At 37.9% G+C, this 25846-nt stretch overlaps 1 protein-coding gene across 3 annotated transcripts in view; it reads right to left on the bottom strand.

Moving 5' to 3' along the window:
- alk (ALK receptor tyrosine kinase) overlaps window positions 1-25846 on the bottom strand; it is a 344081-nt gene that overhangs the window by 171397 nt on the left and 146838 nt on the right. For 2 of the 3 annotated variants that reach the window (XM_044047761.1, XM_044047763.1), the window contains exons 2-3: window positions 11964-12074; window positions 2216-2380 (exon numbers count right to left, since the gene is read on the bottom strand). In XM_044047761.1, coding sequence (XP_043903696.1) covers window positions 2216-2380; window positions 11964-12074 — 276 coding nt within the window. The remainder of the gene's footprint in view (window positions 1-2215; window positions 2381-11963; window positions 12075-25846) is intronic. The other variant, XM_044047762.1, reaches the window with a different exon arrangement.

Here is a 25846-nt window from a genome sequence, read left to right as displayed (position 1 = left end):
TGTTTATACAATATACAATGTTATACTAATACATGGTTGATTTCATGCATCGTGATTTACTTTTACTTTTTTATAAATAGGGTATAGAGTGAGATATAGATAATCTCTATTATCTATACTAAGTTCTATTGTAACCACTGTAGAATAAGTTCATTAGCTTGGGTAAGCTGCTGTTTCCTATACATTACGTCTTCTTATCGTGAATGCTCAAGCCAGTAAAGAAATCAAGATGACTCCCTGAGTTGGCAGATGACAGACAGCCTCAGGGCCACTCCATTACAGACAAACAAATCAGCAGCACCAGCAAACAGCGTCCTATTGGATATCTTCCCGTGCCAGTCAGCTCTAAACTGCAACCGATGCTACTCTATTCCGTGTGGGAGAGCAAGAAATCAATATGTAATCATATTCACACTTTCTTTGGCAGGACACACTGGGGCAGACATGGAATTGAGACGACCCGCTCTGTGCAGAAAGTGCACCAGAGAGGCCAAATACATTCAAATCATTTTCTGTTTCTATGTCACGTCTTCCCCAGTGGCATGATTGAAAAACTCCATAGATTGTGCTTGACAGAGGAGACTCATTTTCAATCAACTTGATTAGTGTTACAGAGGACATGTTTAGCACCAAGATAGTTTGTGCAGGGTTTAATTGAGTGGAGGTATACATTCCTTGTTACACCTCCCCCCACACTCACCTCCTGTTAGCTAGCCACTGAAGCTGTGTCCTCTCACAACACAAGTTTCAAGCCAATCCATGACCACTGCTATGATTTTTTTTGATCCTCATGCTGATCATCGTCTTTTATGCTAATTGACATGCCAGAAGAACGGTTGCCTCATGCTGTCCTCATTTACTTTGCCCAGGAAACTAATGTGACTACATGCCCCCACATATCAGCCTTAGGAGCAGGGAGCACTATGCGCTGCAGTCACATGACATTATGATGACTTACCAATGTGTGCAAATACGTTTGTTTAATCACAGCCAAAGCATAATAGGATTTAAGGAATAAGGCAAAATTCAACTGCACATGACCACAGAGGAAATTAACCTCACTTCTGGCAGTGGTAGTGTCATCCTTTATTCTTTAAAGTAGAATGGCCATTCATTATTTATCAAAGCACCGTAGAACCTATGCTTGATCTAGTGTATATCACTTATTTGTCAGCAAAATAAATAAATAATTTTAATTATATAAATTAAAAACAATTTCAGGTGGGTAAACAAACTATTATCTTTTTGTATTGTCATTGTATTTTTAACCAGTTATCTGTTAATTGTATTAATTAGTGGTAAATTGTACATCAAGTATAAACACATTAACATGGAATTCATGGACAGTTTTAACTTGTGTCAGCTATTAAATGTAAATTACAACACTTGAGATCAAAGGCCCTGTGTCTTGATTTCTAAAATTACAATAGTACTATACTTTTACTGGTCCAACATGTGCACATACACACACATGCATGCACACAAACATGCTCATGCTATCATTTACAACTTACCAGATATACATGGCAGACATCAATCATTTCTATAGTCCACTCTCACAAACACCTTTCTCTTAGCAGTCAATATATTTCAGTTTTCCAATTTCATTGAGCACTCCACCCATCTGGTCTCAGACTTGTGGCTCATGATAGGAAAAAACACATTTAAGAAAATAAATAGTCCCTTCTGTCTCCCTCCATTTCACCATCACCTCAGGAGATAAGACGACAGAAACCGTTTTCTCATCCTGAGGGTATGAAAATGAATGATGGTGGAGAATAGGGAAGATCTGTAAGCAGGGGTCTGGCTCAGCAAACTATATTCAGCTTCTTCCTTCAGAAAACTTGATAAAAAGTAATATCTTGAGAGCAATCCAGATAACATGCTACACTGCTTTACTGTGCTTGTACCAATATTTGAGGCGGGTGAGAAAAATCAAAGTGAGAGTGTCTAAGTGTCCATTTATCAGTAGGTTTCTGCCTCAACATAATTAAGGTAACTTCAAGCACACTGAAGCCAGATACCCCATAATATTTGACAAACAACAGACATACCGACTAAAACAAAAAAAAAAAATAATAATAGAACGTTGGATTCTTTAGAAAGTTGAATATGAGTGGAAAATATTAAAGTATGAGAAGTATGAGAAGTGTTAGATTGTGAACAACTTTTGTTGAAAAAATGAAAATTCCCCAACAAAGAGGGAAGGTGATACCTTCATTCTTACCTTCCTCCCAACCCTGTGGACTTCCAGTCTTCTTTTCAGTTCTTTCATTTCTTTCTTTCTGCAGGTCCCCAGCAGCCACTATGCTCCATGTAAACTCCGGGCTGCCCTCCAGCTGCTGGTCACATGTTCTGCTATTGCCAGGGCATCGGCGATCTGGTCAAACAAAAGGCATTTCAATATATATGGATTAACATGACAAAAACTAATTCAAATATTGACTTAAAAAAAACAGATGTTTTTATAAAACAGTGGAAAACTGAGGGAGGGAAGCACAATTTTGAAAAAATACTACTGCTATTATAGCAATACAAAGCCACATGCAAATTGGTGAAGTATTCCTTTAGCTTCATGTATTTGTGATCTTTTGACAGCATCAAGTCGGGGTGGAGTGGCTCAGTGGTTAAGACCGGTACCCTGTGTGTGAAAGACATCATGGTCGCAATGGTCGCAGGTCATTCATTTCTGCTGTATTTGGACTCATGCCTGCTTCAGTATATACTAATAACCTATTAAAACAATACTTTGTCTAGAATGATGCAACTACCAAACCCAAACTTTATAACTCAACCAGTAGTCAGATAATCCAACCAACTCGAAAGAAAATTGAATAGCTTCCAAAAGCATCTCTGAAAACACACTGTAGTTGTGTTTCATTTTATTCAGTGTAACAGACTTATAGCTTGATTTGAAATGCTGACTTTTAACAGAGCAGCATGTTAAAGCTTAAGCTTTAAATCCACTGAAAAGCAGGATAAACCTGTCAACACCAGAAAATAAACTTTACACAAATGAAAGTCAAGATGCCTCAGAGCAAATCTGTCACAAGTAGATAGTGTGGTGCTGAATAGTTTGACCTTCAATAATGCTAGATTTTTATCTTTAGCTTTTCAATAATTGTAATCTATGCTTAGAATAAAAATCTCGTATATGCATTAGTCTTCATCATCAGTTTTTGTGAACAAGTTTCTCTTCAACATTCTACTTTTAGCATGCCCCTTGATATATCAACAATGAATAGATCTTATTTAACATGTGAGAATTAGAAGTTGCTAAACTTACTAAATGTTTAAAAGGAATTTTATCTAATGAGACAACCACATTTGACTTTACTTAAATTACAAGGCTATGCACTTGAGGAGGAAGCTGCCTTTAGCAGAATCCCAGCAGCAGTCGTTCCAAACCACTTAGAGCAAGCAAGGGTAATGGTTTCCATGCTTAAAACTTGTCATTTGGCAAAAAAACATTGATTCCTGTAGCTCATTGCCACTGGGGACATTAGGGGTGATGAGATGTGGAGAATTTGAGAAGTTCCAAGGTTGTAGTGGAAGCAAATTTCCTTTCCTTCAATAAATGTCTATGTAGCCAGAGTGGAATGATGCAGTTTGTTCAGCTCTACGAGGCTGAGATCAGCACAGTTGTTCCAACTCATATACATAATGAAAAGACACACATTGGCTTGAAAGTTTGCTGTGACTAAACCATTCAACAGTATATGAATAACATTCACAGACTACTGATATGCATATTACTTTTAGCAACTATTTACAAAATGTCAATCTTCATCTTAAACTGTGAGGTGATCTACTGTGTGGGCAATAGATGCTGACAAAAGAAGAAGTGTGACTTGTTCGCAGTTTCATAAACTGTAATACATTTTGTCCAACATATAACCAATGAAACAGCTTGAAATGAAGCAGCAAGTGTTCATGTCTGCATAGTTGTAAATGTGGAAATATATTTTAAGAAACTAATTACATGCATTGCTACTTTACACAATAATAGAAATGAACATTGACTTAGTTTCACAGCTGTCTCCTCACATTTTTCAACCTTTGATGTAATACCAATATTCATATATGCAGAAACACACTTAGCCCACTGACAAGCTAAGCACTTATGTGTGTTGCCAAATGTGAATGACAGAGCCTGTGCTGCAACTGAGGACTGTGCAAGCTCTGGATCCGTCATCCAATTTCACCCACCTTCTAAATGTGTAAAGGTACCAAGAATTTGTCAAATAACCTGGGAAATAGCCATTACAATAACAAAATAAATTTCGAAACCACAATGTCCTGATTCTATAATCATACTCTTTCTAGACATTGCAGATCATGCAAGTGTACAATTTAATTAAAGTAACTGGATTCATTAAATAGTGTCTTTGTGTGTGTGTGTGTGTGTAAAGGAGTATAATTGGTTGCCTGTAATAATGTGGCAGTCATTCGGAGCATATATACTGTATATATATATATATACATACATACATACATACATACATATATACATATATATATATATACACACACACACACACACACACACACACACACACACACACACAGATATATACGTTCACAGTAGTCACCAGAAAGAGTGCTACAGATGCAGTATTTGCTTTAAGAATGCTGGTAGAGAAATACAGAGAAGGTCAGAGGGAGCTGCATTGTGCCTTTGTAGATCTGGAAAAAGCCTATGACAGGGTGCCAAGAGAGGAACTATGGTACTGTATGAGGAAGTCTGGAGTGGCAGAAAGTATGTTAGACTGGTGCAGGACATGTATGCCAACTGTGAGACAGCGGTGAGGTGTGCTGTAGGTGTGACAGAGAAGTTCAAGGTGGAGGTGGGACTACATCAGGGTTCGCCTCTGAGTCCCTTGTTTGCGGTGGCGATGGACAGACTGACAGATGAGGTTAGACAGGAATCTCCATGGACTGTGATGTTTGCAGATGACATTGTGATCTGTGGTGAGAGCAGAGACCAGTTGGAGGAAAAGCTTGAGAGGTGGAGATATGCTCTAGAAAGGAGAGAAATGAAGGTTAGTCACAGCAAGACAGAATATATGTGTGTGAATGAGAGGAACCCAAGTGGAACCATGAGGCTTAAGGGAGTGGAGATAAAGAAGGTGGAGGATTTTAAGTATTTAGGCTCTACAGTCCAGAGTAGTGGAGATTGTGGAAAAGAGGTGAAGAAATGTGTTCAAGCTGGTTGGAATGGGTGGAGAAAAGTGTCAGGGTAATGTGTTATAAAAGAGTATCATCCAGAATGAAAGTAAAGATATACAAGACAGTGGTGAGACCAGCGACGATATATGGTCTAGAGACAGTGGCACTGAGGAAAAGACAGGAAGCAGAGCTGGAGGTAGCAGAGATGAAGATGTTGAGGTTCTCTTTGTGAGTGACGAAGATGGATAGATCAGGAATGAGTCAATCAGAGGAACAGCACATGTTAGATGTTTTGGAGATAAGGTCAGAGAGGCCAGAATGAGATGGTTTGGTCATGTACAGAGGAGGGATAGTGAGTATATTGGTAGAAGGATGCTGGGGTTGGAACTGCCAGGCAGGAGGTCTAAAGGAAGACCAAAGAGAAGGTTTATGGATGTAGTGAAAGAGGACATGAAGTTAGTTGGTGTGAGACAGGGGGATACAGAGACCGGGTTAGATAGAGGAGGTTGATTCGCTTTGGCGACCCCTGAAGGGAGCAGCCAAAAGGAAAAGAAGAAGAAGATATATACACATATAGAGTAGCCAAAATTACTCAAGTAAAAGTACTATTACTTTAAGATAACAATTACTCAAGTAGAAGTAAAAGTACTCATGAGGTTTAGCCAGAAACAGTTCATAGTAACTTCACACTTCAAGTGTTTATTTATGTTAATCTTTCCAATTGTCTTATGGTGTTTTTCCACTATACAGTTGTAGCACGGCTTGGCACATCTCGACTCTACATTGGTTTGGTTCGTTTTTCATTACTGTAATACTCCCTCAATGTGGGCGGACTCGTCATACAACCCGTGACACAAACACACACTAACTACACAAACTAGTGAGCAAAACACTTCTTTTCAGTGTAATGAATCAGTTGATTAAAAAGATTAGTTCAATATTTCCTGCATGACTTAAGCGCAGACTTCGACACATTCGCTACATTGTGATTGCATTAGTGTTTTCGCTAAATACACCAGACTCCACTGTTAAGATTTAAAAAAAAAAAAAAGATTTATAAACTAAACTAGTCTAACAATCGGAGGTCCTTTTGTAAAAGTCACAGCACAGCAATTTACATTAAGACTTAAGCACAACAGGGTCATTGAAAGACAAGACCCAAAATGATCATGCTCAGATGCGTTAAACACAACTACCTAAGAGTGAACATGCTGGTAAATCTTAACCCCTTAAGTAATTCGTCAGAGCATTTGAGAGCGTTACCAGTGGCTCTAACTGTGTTAATAAGGATGTGTGACAGTTAAATGAGCCGATCACCACACTTCGATCCTGACCTCATTCATCAAACAGAGCAGAGATTGAGCAATGTGTCGTATTATATGGCCGGAGGTCATGAAGATGCCAGCCCACTGCAGCCATCTTTATTTATGTATATGAATTAACTACTCAATTCCCTGGAGTGTACAGCTATGTGATTACATGTTTTAAAAAAAAAAATGAGATGTTGGATATGCACTGGAGTGCTTTTGTCATCCAGTAAATTACAGCTAATGATGTATATCTCTTTGTGGGTTTGAGAGTAAACACAGTGCTGACAAAGTTCCCCATGAAACTCTTCAACTCAGATGATGAATATGTGTATTTCCTGATTACAAAAAGATTCTGTCTCACTGAGCTTATTTATGTATCCGTTCTACTTTTTATAGTCTAGACATTCCTAGCAAATTAATTTCCTCTCAAAGGAGGCAGGAGCTGTCCAGTCAACACAGAATACAGGTAAGTCGCAAGTGATTTTTGACAGAAATAGTATGAGTGGTGCAGTAAAAGAGACCATCAAAAACAAAGCAAAAGCAACACACACACACAACCCCGGATTGTGTTCCTGTAGACTTAAATATATATACATACATATATACATACACATTTATATATACATATATACACACACATACATATATATATACACATACACACATATATACACACACACATACATATATACATACATATATATATATATATATATATATATACACATATATACATACATATATATATATATATATACATATATACATACATACATATATATATATACATATATACATACATACATATATATATATATATATATACATATATATATATATATATATATATACATACATATATATATATATATATACATATATATATATATATATACATATATATATACACACACATATATATATATATATATATACATATACACACATATATACATATATATATATACATATATATATATACACACATATATATATATATATACATATACACACATATATACATATATATATATATATATATACATATACACACACATATATATTACATTACATGTCATTTAGCAGACGCTTTTATCCAAAGCGACTTACAATTGAATTGAGTACAATCAGCCAGGGGTGGAATCGAACTTGCGACCACCATTGCGACTATGATGTCTTTCGCACAGGATACTGGTCTTAACCACTGAGCCACTCCACCCCTGTCGTGGTATATATATGTATGTATGTACACACATATATATATATATACACACACACACACACACACACACACACACACACATATATATATACACACACACATACATATATATATATACATATACATATATATATATATATATACATATACATATATATATATATATATATATATATATATATATATATATATATATATATATGTACACACACACACACACACACACACACACACACACACACACACATATATATACATATATAGATATTAGGAATAAATAAAAAAAAAAAGGATTTGCTCCCCACTGCTTATCTTCCTCTGCCTAATATCGGCTGATATTATATCCACTTGTATTTGCTATATTGATTAAATAAGAGAGATGTATGTAAATATTGAGACCGACACAGTGACAGTGATTTTTGGCTCAATTGTACCTGCCAATTTCTGCTTCTGGTTGAAAAGAGATCAAATTCAAATCTGCAACTACCCACTGAAAAGCTTCTTCAGTTTATCCTTCACTCTTCAAAGCTGCAAAGGTAGCATGCAGGCAGGGAGTCAAGAATACTTCTAAGACTCTAATGGCATATTTCCATTAGGCTCTACTCGCCTCGTTACAGTACGACACGGCATGATTAGGTTGCATCTCCACTTTTGGAACCTCATCTGAGCAGGTACTAAAAACAGTAGCTGGTACCAGGTATAGTACCTGGTAGTGGAAATGCTACTTAAACCGTGCCGTGGTGTGGCAAGGCGAGTAGAGCCGATGGAAATGCGCCATAAGGCCTTCAACATACTGCCTTTTGACTTACATTGCATTCAAAATCATTGAAACTGATGCATTTCACCATTCTAATCAACAACCTGAGAGACTGCTAGCAGCAACAAGGAGTATCTAACAATATCTAACGCATTTTCATGCGTTAGATATTGCAATCCTCAATAATATTGACAAAAACCAACTTGTTAAAGAAGAACAGGTCTTATTTAATAACTTAAACTTACCTATATTGCACAACGACCAACAAAAATTATCATGAGAGCATTTTAAACTGACACTTCCCCCTAATGTCAACAATACTCATCATATTTGAAATAGCAGGCATTAACATTAGAATGACGATAAACACTTAACTGCTGCCAAAGTTTACGGAGTATGTTTTCTTTTCAGTACTTTAGCTGGCCGGTCGTGGTCGACCGCTGACTGCCAAAGCTTTTCATATTACTCATATTCTGTCGAAATTGTGATTTCACACATCGTTAAAGATTAAGATACTACCGTAGACGACATATATATTGCACATCCCTAGTGTGGACGATCTGGTCAACAATGTCATCACAATAAAATTCTATTACGATGATAGTTATTACTGTGATACATGTAAGCCAGAGTTTTCTTGACTAAATTAACTGTAGATTTAAACTGTTCTGACAAAACATTTTCACACATTCAGAGAAATTGTGTTCTGACTTAGTTTGTTTGCAGAGTACTAGTATTATACTGATACAGTGCATTAAACCTTTGTTATATTAACATTAAAGAACATTATCAAAATGTAGATTGTTTTTGAAGTATTGCACAGTCCTACATGAATTGAGATCCTAAAAACAATTCAGTCATGCACAACAATGATAATCATTCATTGCTTTGAGCTATCTTCCGTAAAATCAAAAAGCTGTCCAAATTAAAAAGCTGTTCACTAATAGTGCTGGAAGAGCAGAACGATGCGACCATAGGAGGAATCCATATTTAAGCACCTGCACCACTGCTCTATCTTTTATACCCCCTGCCTTTGCAAATATGTTTTATTCCACTGCCGTGTCTCATTACACAAAAACAGCACTACCAACTGAGTGAGGCAGATGTTCTATTGTAGAGCACGGCAGCTCCTCAAGTGGCTAGCATCCATCTGAGTGCCTGTGTTACAGCTGGCAGCCACAGCTGAACCAGGACAATCCATCTCTCTGAGAAAAAGGTCTGGAGTGATACAATGTGAAGAAGGGTTTAACTAAACTGCCCAGTTGCTATTCCCCAAGGGTAAACTACAGCATAGATTGGGGCTGAGGTCAGAAGGGTCCAACATTGCTGACACATTGAGGCAATGAAGTCAGCTTACCAGCACTGAAACGCAAATTAAGAAGTCTGTATCCTCCATAGCTGCCCCAGCTAAAGGCTGCACAGGGAAGCAGGGAGGCAGGGAGGCAGGAGGAAGGGAAAGTATGGGGGCAGCTGGTGGCAAGTGGCCAGTAAGTCTGTTTTGGCTTTTATGGTGGGTAATAAATGCCAGCGGACAGCAGATGCTGTAGGGACTGTTGAGATCTATCACTGGTGCCTCAAGACCCATTCACCATGCCCTGTTGTTGTGACCCGTCTTCTTTTAAACCTTTTTCTCAGTATTCTTTGAAGCTGTGTGTTGTTATTACTAATTGTTAATTGTTATTACAAGCCTCTTTAAAGGGTGGAAAGCATTCAAATATATATTTTTTTTTTTTTACAATATGCACACACAAAATTGAATATGCAGTACGTATATACAATGTACAGGTGTATTCGGACTTGTAGTTCCATGGCCTTTACTTTCTAGCTGTAATCCTTCCTGCTTCAGCCACATCACACTTACGTCACTGCCAAACAAAGTCATCTTCCTGGTTAACAATTTAAAGATAAAAAGTCAGAGCTCTCATTGAATAAAATAATGGAAACATAGTTTCTCGGCAGGCTTTCCAATCTCAAAATCGCAGAGCTAGGATTATAATTTGACAGCAGGATAATCCCTGTTTACTTGCATGACTAGCACAATTCACCTATTATCCTCCGGAACAAAGTAAAGGCTTTTCCCCACCATTTCTGTGTGCCGACTGGCTCTTGCAACATCATGTCAAGCAAGTTTTTTTCCACTGAAATTCAAACATGATTGCTTGATTTCTTTTTGCAAAATATGATTAAAAGTGACACTATGTGGGATTTCAACCTCCAAATAATGTCTCCAAGATTACTTTGATGACACATCAACGTAGAACAAGGTGAATGGCAGCCCTGTCAGAGCCTAAGCAGGTCTGCATTGCCTCCATTGACACTTTGGGCCCATGCCACAAAAAATAACTAATTTATTATTAACCAATGGGTTACATAAATTTTAACCTTTAACATAAGAATATTGGATGTTTTGCCATGTTAATTTCATGCTGTGGTTCATTTCATCAGGAGGAAAGTACCAAGTGTTAACAGGGGTGTTTTCAGAGCACTTTGAGTTGCATTGCTTTGTATAAAAAAGTGAGCTGAGAAAACTGAATACACAGCTAAGATAAAGAAAATTGATGCATTTTCACCACAATTTAACTTCATTTAAATTTAAGCTAATTTAATATGCAAAGCTTGAATAAACTTGTGAAAGATTCATAGGACAAGGATCTGAGAATTGGTTTTAAATGCTTGAATTCTAAAGAAGAATAATTGAATAATTCGTTACATCCACTTCTCTGGAAACAACTGTCAACATCTTTGTTACAATTTATAATTTCAATTAAACTACATTAATGGTATTAGTTTTAATTAAATAAAATAATAGAATTATGTTCAAAGAGTTCTACTGATCTTTGTTTTTGCATTTGTTATTATCATAGTCATGTGTGTTACCATATTTAAATCAATATCAACATGACAATATGATAATCTAGTACAGTGGTGCCAAAGAGTTAGGATAGTTTCTTTGCTTTTTTATTTCTATTTTTTTTATTTTTGGCCAACAGTCCCTCTTTTAATATAGAATCTGTCAAAGCAGTGTTATAGGTTAATACAGTTTTTGAAATATGTTTAAACTCATCAAACCCATACAGATCCAAAACTGATTTATATTACACCCCATCGAATCCCATACTTTTATACTATCTAATTGTTAGTATTACTTTTATTAAAGCCTATTTGATACTAGATTTAACACTTGTATTTACACATTTTATTTTGACCCTGAACCAGCTACATACTGTAGCAAAGACAAATTGTGGCAGAATAAGAATGCATTTAGAATGTTAACTCCAAATTTCTCCCAGGTCCTTCAGCAGATCTTGAACAGGCTGATCAACAGCAACTCAGATTTATCATGATTACATGACTGATGATATTTGGCAGGTGAGACAGAGGTATTTAGGTGTCCTGATTGACAGCTGATGCATACCGTCATTGTTACTGTTACTAGGATCTCTGAAGGACAGAGTAGCTTGGGCCTGTCCATCTGGCAGAGGAAGGTGGACAAAGTGAAACTCACCTGACATGACTGTGGAGTCATCAGGAAAGCTCAGATCATATTCAGACACCCAGGAAAAGTTCCAGTATCCTCCAGGGATATCAGCTGCAGTTCTATGAGTCAAGGCATCACCTGCAAAAACAGCATATTTACGTCATTCATTTTACATATGACATGTAAGTGATTTCAAAGGAAAACTGATTGTTAAAATGTTGTATGGGTAATGGGTATTAAATTAAATAATGGTTGCTGAGTTTGTTTGGGGCTGACACATGACCTCAAGCTGAGGTTATGTGTATTTGTTAATTCAAACCACTCATCACTCATAAGCTCTTCCTACTGGAAGATTTGCATAAACCCTTGAAGAGCTTGACGTAGTTTTGATGTTCAAGTGTCAAAGTGATAGTCGAGCTGGAATATACAGTAGATATATTATAATACGGTGTGGTATTTATCAATCCATCCATTTTCTACCGCTTTATCCTCCAGATGAGGGTCACGGGTCTGGTGCCAATCCCAGCTGACAGGGTGAAATAGGTCACCAGTCCATCACAGGGCCACACACAACCATAAATAATCTGCAACAGTGGTCAAATTAAAACTTCTACAACTTGTACAGTGTCACACACTTTAATCATACTCCGTGTTTTTAATATATGTTCCCACTGCTATGACTCACACACAAATGACTGACTCATGACTTATTGTTGACTTACTTACTAGTTGTTACTAGCGGTTATTTTCAGTGTAACTGAATCATTAGAATCAGTTAATTAAAAATATTTGTTCTGTACTTCCTCCATGACCGGAAGGTTTGTGATGCGGATCGCCGGTCACGATCGCCGCCTTCAGCAGTGCTGTCACTAAATACACCAGACTCCTCTGTTAAATGAGATTTCCTTGGTAATCGTTGGCGATTAACCCAAGTTTTTAGGATTGTTAAGTCTTTTAAAAATGATCTACAGTTTGGCGTTACTCGCTTTGATTCTTGTGTCGGACGCCTTGCTCATGCCTCTTCCTATGGCGGCACTCAGACCAGTCAGTGGCTGGCAGTCTGATGACGTCCCGCATAGTATCAGCTCGCTTGGAAGCTTGCCAGAGAGGGTACTAAAAAAGTACCAGGTACCATCATGAATGGAAATGCAAAATAAGGATGGATCTCATAAATCTGAGAAACATTTGTCTGAATGTGTTTGATTTCTTAACTCAGAGACTAATTATCAAAAGATCGAACAGAAGTCTGCTACTGTGACAACTTTCTCATATACTGTGCTCAGATTCCCACCTTACCACACAGCCATCTCTCTCTCACACACACACAAAACACACACTGGATTGTGAAGCTATTATTCATCAGACACTTCATTGACATATCATTTGGACAACCTTAACCACAACCAGTTTATGCCTAACTCTAACTTTACCACAATTGGAATCTTAGCCCTAAACTTATCCAGTTACTCAGAAATGAGGACTGCTGGTCCTGACAAGGTCAGTCTTTATGTCAGAAAAGGTCCTAAAGAAGTAACACACACACACACACACACACACACACACACACACACACACACACACACACACACCATCTCTCCCACTTTATCCTCACTCTATGGATAATTAGTAGAAAGTCACAGACCAATACACCACTGACCAGCAAGGAGACTTCTGCACAAATTGTGCGGCCATTTCAAATGAGCCTTAAAAAGCTATTGATCGTAAACCCTGCCTTTTACAAGTGAACAGAAGATATTTTCGTTCTGCACATGCTATTAAAAGGTTTATTCTTCTCTCAACTAGGCTCAACTTCTAGGCTCCACACTAACACTATGATGGACCAAACTGTGGAACTCATTTTGAAATATTAAATACACCATTATGTACATAGGTGAAACTGACCTAACTAGGAGAGAGTAACACATAACTGCACTTAACAAAAACAGTATAAATTGCATTTTGCAAATATATTCCTTGTACATGCGAGTGAGAAAGAACTTGTGTGAATAATATGTATTACAAAATTCAGCTGAAGCAGTGGCTCTCTTTTTCCAAAAAGGTTTGCAAACAATGACAGTCACAACACTGGACCAAAACTGTCCTTTAACAAAAGTTAAAAAAAAAAAAGCTTTACCCGTTTATATGCACTTTAATTGAGTGTTTAATAGAGTGTTTAAGCTCTATGCTGTCAGCAGTTTTACTAGTCTCTCCAAGAACTAGAATTAGAGCCAATAGATGTATGCCTCCTCCAACAAACCTTTTCTGCCAAAATAGTTTTTCCAGACTCAAAACACGCTAATGCTAAAAATGTTTTCTTGTTTAAGTTTTGCAGGGGCACTTTGCAGGGTAAACTTTGGCCACCCATATCTAAGCAGTTAATACATGTCCAAGCACACATTAGTGCTAAATTTCCAAATTGCAAAAGAACTCTATGGAGGCAGTCTTAAAGGGATAGTCCACTAATTTGCATGTGGCTTTGTATTGCTAGAATAGCAGTAAAAAAAAAAAAAAAATGTTTTGGCAAATGTGTTGTAAAAAATCTGTTTTCCCTTACCAATTTCTTTTCAGGTGCCTGTGCTCCTGCCACCAGCGACAACCACTGTCCACTGATGATGGTGAGCGTCAGCCCCTGGTCGCGGGTGGCGGGAGCACAGGCGGCCGCGGGCACTGGCCACGGGTTCAAACATTTACCTAGACCTTATTCAGGTTAACAAACCTTAACATAAGTATGAAAGTAAATGACAAAACGGAAACCCTTAAAATTGAGACGAGATCCATCTGGCCATGATTGAAATTCTTGATAAAAAATACTCAGTAACTAGACGCAGGCACTTTGCTGAAGTGGAAATTGTATAACCAAGTTTTGCAAGCAAGTAGAGAAAGAACTCTGAAGTGCACAAATGTAAATACCCAAGAATATATTGCTATATTTACCACTATTGTGCGATGTTTCCAATTATACTGCAATTTGAATTTTAAGCCATACCACCCAGCCTTACCAACAACAACATCAAATGCACATGTTAAATTGTGTTTTAACATAACTTCAAAATAATGATCTATGCTGACCTTCTTGTTATCTGCACATTCATATGCTGACTTACACAAGAAAATGCTCAGATCAATGCTATTATAGAGAACCAGAGAAGGCAATTTCTGCAGAAATTGCAGTGGAATTGCTGCCTTCTGGCTGAGCTGAAGCCAATCTGGCATGCTGCAGTGAATTGGTATGAACGAGCAATTGGAATTATGAATTAAAGTTTTGATGCCTGAATGTTTAGAAAGAAGTTGAAAATGCATGCAAAATAGAGTTGTTCCGATTCCGATACCAGTATCGGAAAAGCCTCCGATACTGCCGAAAATTCTGGTATCGGTATCGGCGAGTACTGGAGTCCAGGCACCGATCCGATACCACGTAATTTACTGGTTAGCTCCGTTAGCGCTGATACAGTTCTTCTTCGCTGGTCTTAAAATAGTTGCGCTGTGCTGCCATCGGCAGCTGCCGTTTTAGGGGGGCGAAGAAGAATTGATCAACCTGGGACACGTTAAATCAGAAAAAGGAGCTAAGTTGACGCAGGCAATATTTTACAGTTGAGGCTCCCACAAGTAAGACAACAACATGCAACATCTGTAAAGATTCAATTTCGAGGGGTGGCACGAGTGTCGCAAGTTTTAACACCAGCAATTTGATTAAACGCTTGAAGACGCGTCACGCTAAAGAGCATGAAGAGTTTAATGCTACTAAAGCTAAGGGGGGAAAGAGGGACAAACTGCAGCAGCAAACTCTGGAAGGTACCTTCAAGCGTTTTGATAAATTCCCCAAAGACAGCCAAAAAGCGACGAAAATAACAGACACAATTTTGGAGTTTATTGTCCTGGATGACCAACCCCTGTCTGTCGTCGAAAATGTGGGGTTTCGCCGCTTAATGGAGCATTTGGAGCCAAGGTACTGTTTGCCAGGTCGTAAATATATCTCCGAAACTGCGCTACCCAAATTATACGAGACAGTTAGGGAACATATTTCGTGTATGCTGAAAGACGTGGATGCAATCAGCTTTACCACGGACATTTGGACCTCCGACGTGAGCCCAATGTCTTTACTAAGTTTAACGTCACACTGGGTGGACAGAGAGACAGCATTTACCCCTCGAAGTGCGGTGCTGCACGCTAACGAGTTCCGAGGGTCACATACTGGCACATTAAATGCTACTGCAATGTGTAGCCTACTTGTTTTAAAGTATTTGTTTACTGTGTAGCTGCTGCTCTTTTGATTTGTGTTTTTTATGTTTACTTTATAGGTTGGTGTTGCACTATTGTTAAATACTGCACTATTTAAAGATTTAAATTATTATTTTATTACATAATGCTGCACTTTAATTTGTTTTTTATAATTATTCCTGTATTTATTGAAGTTGCCGTTGCACTACTGTTTTTTATACTGTTCTATTCAAAAATAAATATAAAAAAGATGGCTTCCATTTGCTGTATTCATTCATGTTTTACAAAGGGTTTAACCTGAGCAAGGCCTTACTTCAATGATAATCATATCACAGTATCACACGCAGATATAGTATGATTTTTTTTTCTTAACACGCTGGTATCGGTATCGGTACTCGGTATCGTCCGATACCGGCAGCACGAGTATCGGAATCGGTATCGGGAGGGAAAAAATGGTATCGGAACATCTCTAATGCAAAATGAGAGATTTTTTTTTTAAGTAGGAACTATATCCAAGATCCAAATACATACATTAGGGCTGTCGAGGTAATCGCACAAATGACCTTCTCGCTATGTCACTGTGTTACACCTATATTCACATACAATTTTTATCCTAGCCTTGCAGTTAGCTTAGGAGCCTTTTGTCTGAAGTCAATCTGTGAAAGTGAGCAAAACACCTTAACTTTAACACAATCACACACATATCTCTTCACAAGGAGGAGATATTAACCTGACAGATATCATTGTGACACACAATCAATGTCCTAATTAAGCTGAATACATGAAGTTTGAATAATGTGTTTTCAGTGGAACTGGTTGCCAGTTAAAAACATAGCAATAAGAGGAAGAAGAAATGGCTGCCACAGAACATAGTGGGGTTGTTTGCAGCACTCCCACTACTACTACAACTACTTTTGCCCTGCTACAGGTACCAATACTACTCAGGTAAACAACCAACAGTTCAAATCTTTTTAACCTTCACAAAATAATAGCTTTATGTGTATGAAACTGCATCATAAACTGACAGCATGATTCTTAATAAGCTTAGGAGCAAAGTGACATGTATACAGTTTGTTTTGTATGACGTGAGAGGAAACTGTGCAGTTCCAAGAAAATAAAACAGTTGACGTAGATCTCATTTGATGAACTATAGGTCGGAAATTAAAAAGTCACAACATAAGAATGACACAGCCTTAGGTCCATGCAATTAGTGTGGTGAGTTAGAGGAAGTTATACACTGTACAAAAGTGTTATTACATGTATTCACCAATGCAGAGAAAAGTTAGCTCAGCTCAGCTAACAGTCTAATTCTGACCCACCCACTCTCTGAAATCCTTCAAATGCCTAATGGATTAATCAATGATGCCCAACTCAACCTTTCACTTAAACAAGGCTATGCTTGAACATACAGTACATCTCTCAGTCCTCTACAACTTTCTGTCTTTTATTCACTCTTAATCACTCAGATGTCCCATTCAACCACTCAAGTCTTGTTTTAGTGAGACTGAAAAGAAAAACCTGTGAAAAATATTGAGCACTCAGAGAGATCAGCTCACAACAGGAGGCACAAACAATTCTACACATGATAAATGTGGTGCTTCGGGGCTTTTTTTCATGATGCAATGATCCAGAAATGTAGTCAATTACCCATGAAGAGGGGAAGCTGGGAAAGTGAAGGGGTCATGGATCTAAAGCTCAACTACATTTGGAAACTTGGAGAGTCTCTCCTGAGCTTTATTTACAAACAGGAACACTTCTAATATGTTTGGCACAGACAAAACATCAAGTGATTACAGCTAATTAATAGGGAAATGAGAAAGGAACCCATTTTTGTACACTGGTGGATTGCACACTTCTTGGCCTTCTGCATCACAGTTGTCCTCTTCCTTTTGGCCATTAATTAAAGATTTACCATGGGATACATACATTACTGCCTAAATAAATTGATTACCTGTCTAGCCCAGTGACATGTCATTAAATGCTCGTCAAAAGCTGCCAGCACCACATCAGGCAACTGGCCTCGGCATTGGCTGCTCTCTCCGTGCTACAAAAGACCGCATTGATTTTCATCTGACGAACCCTCATGTCCACTAAGCACTCCGACTTTCATTAAGCCCTTCACAGAATTCCAAAAATGTTTCTCCCACACCCCCGCAAATAAAATACAACTGCGTGCATACACCCATGCATTTTCTGGACACACATTTTCACCCAATTCACACACTCAAGTCAGAGTAGTAACTGCTTTAACAATTATACATCAAACATAGAATAGTAGGGATTTGGATATCTGGCGATACCGATACTATTCCGATATGGATGCTCTGTTTGCTTTAATATTATTATAATCATCGTTATTGATGATTTTATATAAGGCTGTAATAAACTCCTTTATACAGGCAAGTATGATATGTACGAACATATACATGTGTGTCCCAAGAGGACTTACTTGAGGTAAGTATAAGGTTAGAAAAGGAAGTCACAAAAACAGAAAATCCTGTTGACAGGAAAAATCCCATCCTTACAACGAATATGACACTGCCAGGGTTTCAAATTGAAAGCTATGAATCAATCAACATGTAGTTTTGGTTTAGCAGGGTTTCATTTTCAGTTTAAACTTAGCCAACATTAATAAATAGGGCATTAATAAAAAGTATGCCTCGTCTGTCCTTGTATGTCCCAAGCACTATTTATGATCAACAATTTTGTCCCCACCACTTTTTAACAATTTATCACTAATGAAGAAAAAAAAGTTGGGGGCACAACAAGGCGCTACAAGTACACGTCCGCATCCCTGGGAAGTGGCAAGGTCCAGGCGGGGGGTCCCTGTAAAGGCCGGCTGCCACCTTCACCCTGAGCTTTTCCAAGCCACCCTACCACACTTGTTAGAATAGGAAAACTATAATAGACTGATAGGTTTGGGGATATAGGTTTGGGCAAGTTATTAATAAAAACAAGCTATTTGATTTCAGCATCTTAGAAGTGTTTCTTCGCTCCTAAATTCAAGTGAATGAATGACAGTGAAGGGTTTGTAAATTTGAGGTTTGGGAAACACCATTTGCCGACAGTTTATACAGTAGATGGACTAAACGAGAGAAAAGATGATAGGTTAATTTGTTAATTGTTAGTTGCAACTGTACCGCTAATGCAGTAACAATAAGCAAGAGCAGTCTCACACAGTGATGAAACACCAGTGACGCCAAACACCAGCCCCTGAAATGGCTTCACAACAATGCTCTCTGACAGCACTTTAGATAATGTATTTTTCATTGGAAACATGTACCAGGAATTCAGAGTAAGATCAAGAATGTTTTTTGTCTCACGGCTAAAACCAAACAATTTCATCAAAGAGATAGATCATAAGGCTGTAGTCTGAAACCATTATCATGAAGACACTGCTGCATAGTGACACTAAGGATATCAACTGGGCTACATTGATGCTAATTAAAGACAATGATTAAACTGCTGTATAGTGATGCCATTTTGTCTTTGAAGCTTAGCTATTCAGTTGTGCTCTGCAACACACAGTAACGCATGTTGACACAACAAATAGCCCCAGTATTCAGAAATAATCCATCATTATGATTCATTCACAGACGGGGGGCATCCAACTAAAGGAAAGTTCTTCAGTCTAATTTGATAAACCCAGCAAAACAGTTTGTGGCCACGGGGTGTCTGACATACATACACTACTAACATAAATTATGTAAGATGCTTACCCTTCTCTATCACGTCAGGACACAGTTTTTACACACAGTGTGTGGATTTGGCCACATCATTCATCTGTGTTAGTACTGACCAGGTATTGTAGAGTAATATCAAGAACTAATACTTTAACAAAGCTTTAGAGCTTTCCAAGGAGAGACCTGAGCCAAAGACACCATGTGAATTGGAAGGACCAGGTGTGTGCTAGAGTTCTGAAAACAATGGAAAGCTGTTGTTTTCAGCTCATTAATTTGGCGGCTTATGAACATAGTCAACAGCTGCAGCTGAAAATGAGGCTGAAACAAGGAGTCAATTAAGACACCAAGCTTTTCCTCAGAGACATGAACCTACATATGTAACTGAATAATTTCAGATATCATAGAAATAAACAAAACATTCATTTTACCTCCAGAGCATCTTTTCTTGCTTTCTTTTCTTTTCCTTAGGATCCAGTGATCTGTACATTCATGCGTACAAAGTATTTAGCAGCAAAACAGCTGTGATTACGTGTCATATTTCCTCCAATACATCACATCACATCTTGAAACCTTCCAGAATCAAGTTCACCAACGGATGGATCAAATCAAGGAGAGACTGATCGAGGAAGTATGGCGATGTGCACATTGGTATGACTCAACACTGGATTACAAAGCCACACAGATGGCAGCAAATTCTGTCACCTTTGTTTAAAGTAATATGTAAGGACCTGTGGTCCTGACCCAGTCAGGTCCACTGTGACGTGGAAATACTGGCGGTGTAATTGCAAAGCAACACATTAACACCAGGGAGAGATAGTCCGCTGCACTTCATCAAGAAATATCTAGCCTGTGCTCATCTCTGGTTTCCGTAGCATAAAGCAACTCAAGAGTATTTTAATCCATCCATCACAGAGTATCTCATGGTGGTGAGCAGAGAGGCTGTACTGTAGGCAGCATTTCTCCTGTATTTTGTATGATGGGCTGGGGTTTCGCCTGAAGTCCTACTCTACAGGCAACCACTCTAACCACTTGGCCATCTGTGTGGTATAACCATAAAAGGCACAGAGGGCATAGTCTATGTGCATAGGCTAGCTTTACATAATTCTACAATCCAGATCAGAAGCAGATGAAAGATGAGTGATTTTATTACACAGAGCAAAATAGTTGAGACAATGACCCAGCCAAAAGCTGTCATGTGTATATACTGTACATTTTTTAAAAGTTGGAAGACAATACTCCCTGCAATGTGTAATGCAAAATGCAAAGCCAAGGAAACCCAACAAACCAGAGGAAACAAAGCAGCCACAACAATCACCTAGGTAGCTTAATTAACCCTTCATGGATGATGACACATTAATTGAGGTACTGACAACTGGATCAACTTCTGCTCAAGGCTGCATGAGTCTGGGAAAATATACAATGATACATTAATTTATGGTTCTGTTTAAATGCTATCATATTTTAGATTGCATAATATTATTAATGCTGATGAAAACATAATAGAGAATACAAGTTTACCATTTATATGCAGAGTAAAGTACAAAAAAGATATCTAAGATATTTAAGACTACATGAGTTTTAACTGCCAAGTAAAAATGCAGCTGAATAGACAGCCCCCTGCTGGTCGCATCTCTCAGACCAACAAGTGCTTTTGTTTACCAACATTGCAGCAATTTGTCACACCATGACACTCTCCATTTTATTTACATTTACTTTCCATGAGGTCACATTAGTGATGTGAGGCTATGCTTCTTATAATCCTCATCATATCATGTAATGTGTGTGTGCATTTCAGATTAGAGGAGACTTTCCTGTGATGATTTTCCTATAGTTCTTTTACATTACATGTCATTTAGCAGACGGTTTTATCCAAAGCGACTTACAAAGGAATTGAGTACAATCAGCCATCGAACTTCGAACTTGCGACCATGATGTCTTTCGCACATAGGGTAACGGCCTTAACCACTGAGCCACTCCACCCCAGTTTTTGATTTACCCCATTAAAATATTGGTCAAAATTTTATAATTACCACCATTTTGATTCAAATGTGATTCATTTTTTGTGGCACAAAATAGAAATTTGTATACACACATCATTCACATATACAATTCCATACAGGAACCTACATCAGACTTAGAGGACAACTGAAATGTACAGTCAAAAAAGTACTTCAATCCTGTTAGAGGCTTTGTTCCATGACATAACATATGACAAAGAATAATGATGCAAAAACGTGGCCCCCCCATTTACATGGCCAGGTAAAGGTTTAAGTAATTTTGTATGCCAACATAATTTATGGTTATGACAGATTTGATATTCTAGTCATATTAGACAGTCCTTCCTGGCTACTATGTAAGCCTGTGTGTTACCCTGTCCTTCATAAACAATATCTGGAGCAAAACAATTTTTCAAAAACAATGTGGGGAACCTCAGGGGAATATTTACTTCCTGAAGATGAACAATAATTACAGCATTCATGATCACCATTATCTCTTACTCCAAAGTTCTTACTCTAGCATTTTATTTTATATAGATTACAAAATGTGGGGTTTAATTACTGTGTTATGTGCTATTGCTTCATTGTAGAGCTGTCTGGAGCATTATTTGCCTGCCTACAGTTTGTTTCTCTCACACAAAAAGATTAACCTGTCCGTCAAAGGCCATCAGCAGCACCAGAGGAAATCTTGCTACAAATCTTCCATTACGTTTTCACTCTGCTTAGCAGACAGATACATTGAGAGGACAGGTGTTATCCTGGGATTTGTCTGTCATTTGAGTGCAACTAAGAGTGGGCAGAGTAGATGTTCCCTCATCAGCCTGACCCACACCCACCACACATCAATTATCACGAATGTTTGGCTGCTTTCAAACAGGTATGTGTAAACGCAAATGTCCTCAGAGCGCTGTCCAAGAGATTTCCTGTGAAAAATAGAAAACCTACAGTAAGTCTGGATAGTCCACAGTGAAGAAATATGCCAGTGTCTCCTGTTGTGAAGGTGTCTCACCCAGATAATCTTCCACTCTGTTAGTGATATGTGAGCGGCAAACTCTGGAGAGAGTCCAAACCCTATTCTCCTATATTATCTGGACTTCAAGCCAGATAACGGTAAGTATGTGTATTTGTTTCCTCTTTAGGACTTTTTTTCAACATAAACACTGACTTGACAGGAGCAGTAGTCTTCATGGAGACCAAAACCTGGTCTGAATCAGAATCAGAAATAGTGTTTCAATCTCACGGGTAAATTGCTTTAATGAGGCAGAAATACTTATAAATAACTTATTAACAAACAGTAGTTATTGATTTGATGAATTTGGGCAGTATCACAAACACATATTAAAAACATGGGTTTAAAATCTGGGGAAAAATGACCAGTCACAAAAGAAACCAGCAACAAAAAAAATAGTTTATTTTATTTTATTTATTTTAATTGATTGTATTGTTTTTATTGAATGCCCACTATTTCTTATTGTGTTTTTTATGACTTTTAATTTATTTGAAGCTGTTTTATCTCATTTTGTACCTTTTACTTATTATGTCTTTTATTTATTCTTCTGCGTAGGCCTGCATAGGATCCATTCGGGACATTATGTGGTTAGCTCAGTATTATTGTTTCAAAATGCAAATGATATGCACATCAAAACTTCTGTTCGATCAGATGATCGACTGCTGTAACGGGGCACATACTACACAATATTTCATAAGGCTACCGTTATTGCATTCCTGTTTGGGTTTCAGCTGCTGTCATCCCATCCTGGCTTAAGTTATCACAGACCTGCATCAAATTTCCAACATGTTAGAAATGAGATTATGGGGCTGAAAATCATTGAATGTGGACTAGATTTAATTTGTGTGTGCCTCGTAACAACAACTACCACTGCAACCCTCCTAGGGAAACAACGAACTTGATGGTGTGTTTGAGCATAATGAACTGACTAGTTTGAAATTTTAATGTGCACATTAAACATTCATCAAAGAGCAAGTTTCAAAAGGGCCCTCTGTGCACAAGAGGTGACAATAATAAATGTGAAATTACTGTCTTTTCTTGCACCAACTGACCGACGAGTTTCTGGGGCACAGACTTATAAACACATGAGGTATGAGAGTGGAAAAAGGGAAAATAAAGTTACAATTACACAGACAAATGTATTTGTAGGTAGCTTTACTAAAAATAACAGGACTGCAGAAAAAAAAACATTCCTGCTCCTTTCTCAAACCCAGAAACTGACAATTTCCTATAGTAATATTATAATAGGTTTTCACAGAGCTTACAGCAAACAGATGTAAGGATGAACACACTATATTCCTGGATGATGAAAAGAGAAAATCTGCTTTCAAAGGCCACCTTCTTATGTACTACTTAAACAAAATATGAGATAAGGCTCTCTGCCTTGGTCTGCCTAGAGCGGACTCAAATAGCCAACATGAAGAGCTCATTATGAAGCAACATGTAGGCTTCATTACAACCAACGCTGCTCCCTCCAAACACATGAAGGCACACTGCCTGACAGCTGCTATAAAGGCAGAGTGGAGGAGAGCAGTGAGAAGAGTTTATTTGAGACCGACTACATTGTGTCTAAATCACTTCTATGAAAACTAAATAATATCACAAAGATCCCACAAGTAGACGAGCAAATACATCCATTGATTCAAACTGAAATTATTGGATGAACTATTACAATAAAGCAAGGGTGACAATTGTTTCTTTTCTTCCAGATAACTTTACTGGTTATCATGAAATTACAAGGATTTTAATTAATAAAAGATATATCTTCAGATGTAGACTAAATATATATATAATATAAATAGATATAATAATGTATAAAATGCATTTCAGACTTTTTCCCACCAGCTCCTCCTCTCCATTCAACAAGGGTTTTTACTGTGAGGTGGCTCCCTCTGTTGCATTTTGTACCACCTTTGCCTTCAAATAAAGACAGTTGCTGTCTTCATTGAAAACACATTTTTCTCACAAACTCTGAGACTAAAACTGTGTCTTTATGTTACATCTTCCCTGGCACAATGAGCAGAGAGAAGACAGAGAGAGCAGCAATGCTTGCCCTACCTACTTAATGCTAGAGTGAAAACAAAGCAGTGAACCAGTTACATGATGTACTTTTGCATTTTTGTGTTGGTGTTATATGCAGATGATTAAATTAATTAATTCAAGCATGGATTATTTTGGTTTTGACAAAATCAGCAATGAAACCAACTTGAAATGCAAGTGATCATACAAGCTAATGCCTGTAAGAACTGATGAGAATGCTACTGTAGTATATGTGGAAGCAGTGTCCTTTTCTGCAATTCATCAAACCTTATCCACTTTGTACAACTAAAGGAACACACTAGCTAGACTGGCGGCTACATGAGTCTAATATGACAGCATTAATCAGCGTTTGCAGCTTTAGCTGTTGGAAAACAAGCAAGATATTTTGGAAGAGGTAGCCAAGCTTTTAACTCCTTCCCTGAGAAACCTACATATTTCCCTTGTCATTTCCCTACATGTTTCATCAGTGCACTGATGCAGAAGTTGTGTGTCTCACTTAAACTGCATTACAGCAGTGAGAGTACCTATAATAGACAATGACACTTCCCTGCTGCAAGACAACTCACAGATAAAACAAGAAAACATTTAACAAAAAACACTAAAACATACCCTTGCTGACTGGCCTGGCACTGACAGTCTCTCTGAGCATCTGTCCAAATCAATCACTGCCACATGTTATCCACAGACTTTCAGTCTGCATTTGCTTGATGAAATTTTAAAATATCTCAGCTGTGTGGCATGTATTCTGCGAAAGGCCCCACTCACATTTACAATCTATCAAGACAGAGCTGCTGCTATATGAAAGTGGGCATGATTGACCATAATTCCTCATCTGTTAATCACTGAAATTAACATACTATGGGCAGACTTTTAAAAACTCAAATGGAACCCTTTGAATCTGACCGAACTGATGACCTGCCATTTCTCTTCTACTCGTTGCAAAGGGGAAATGCGCTGAAACTG

The sequence above is a fragment of the Solea senegalensis genome, linkage group LG16, assembly GCF_019176455.1.
Source record: "Solea senegalensis isolate Sse05_10M linkage group LG16, IFAPA_SoseM_1, whole genome shotgun sequence".
Lineage (NCBI taxonomy): Eukaryota > Metazoa > Chordata > Actinopteri > Pleuronectiformes > Soleidae > Solea > Solea senegalensis.
Note: the sequence above shows the minus strand (reverse complement) of the source record. Positions and strands in the feature narration are given on the sequence as shown.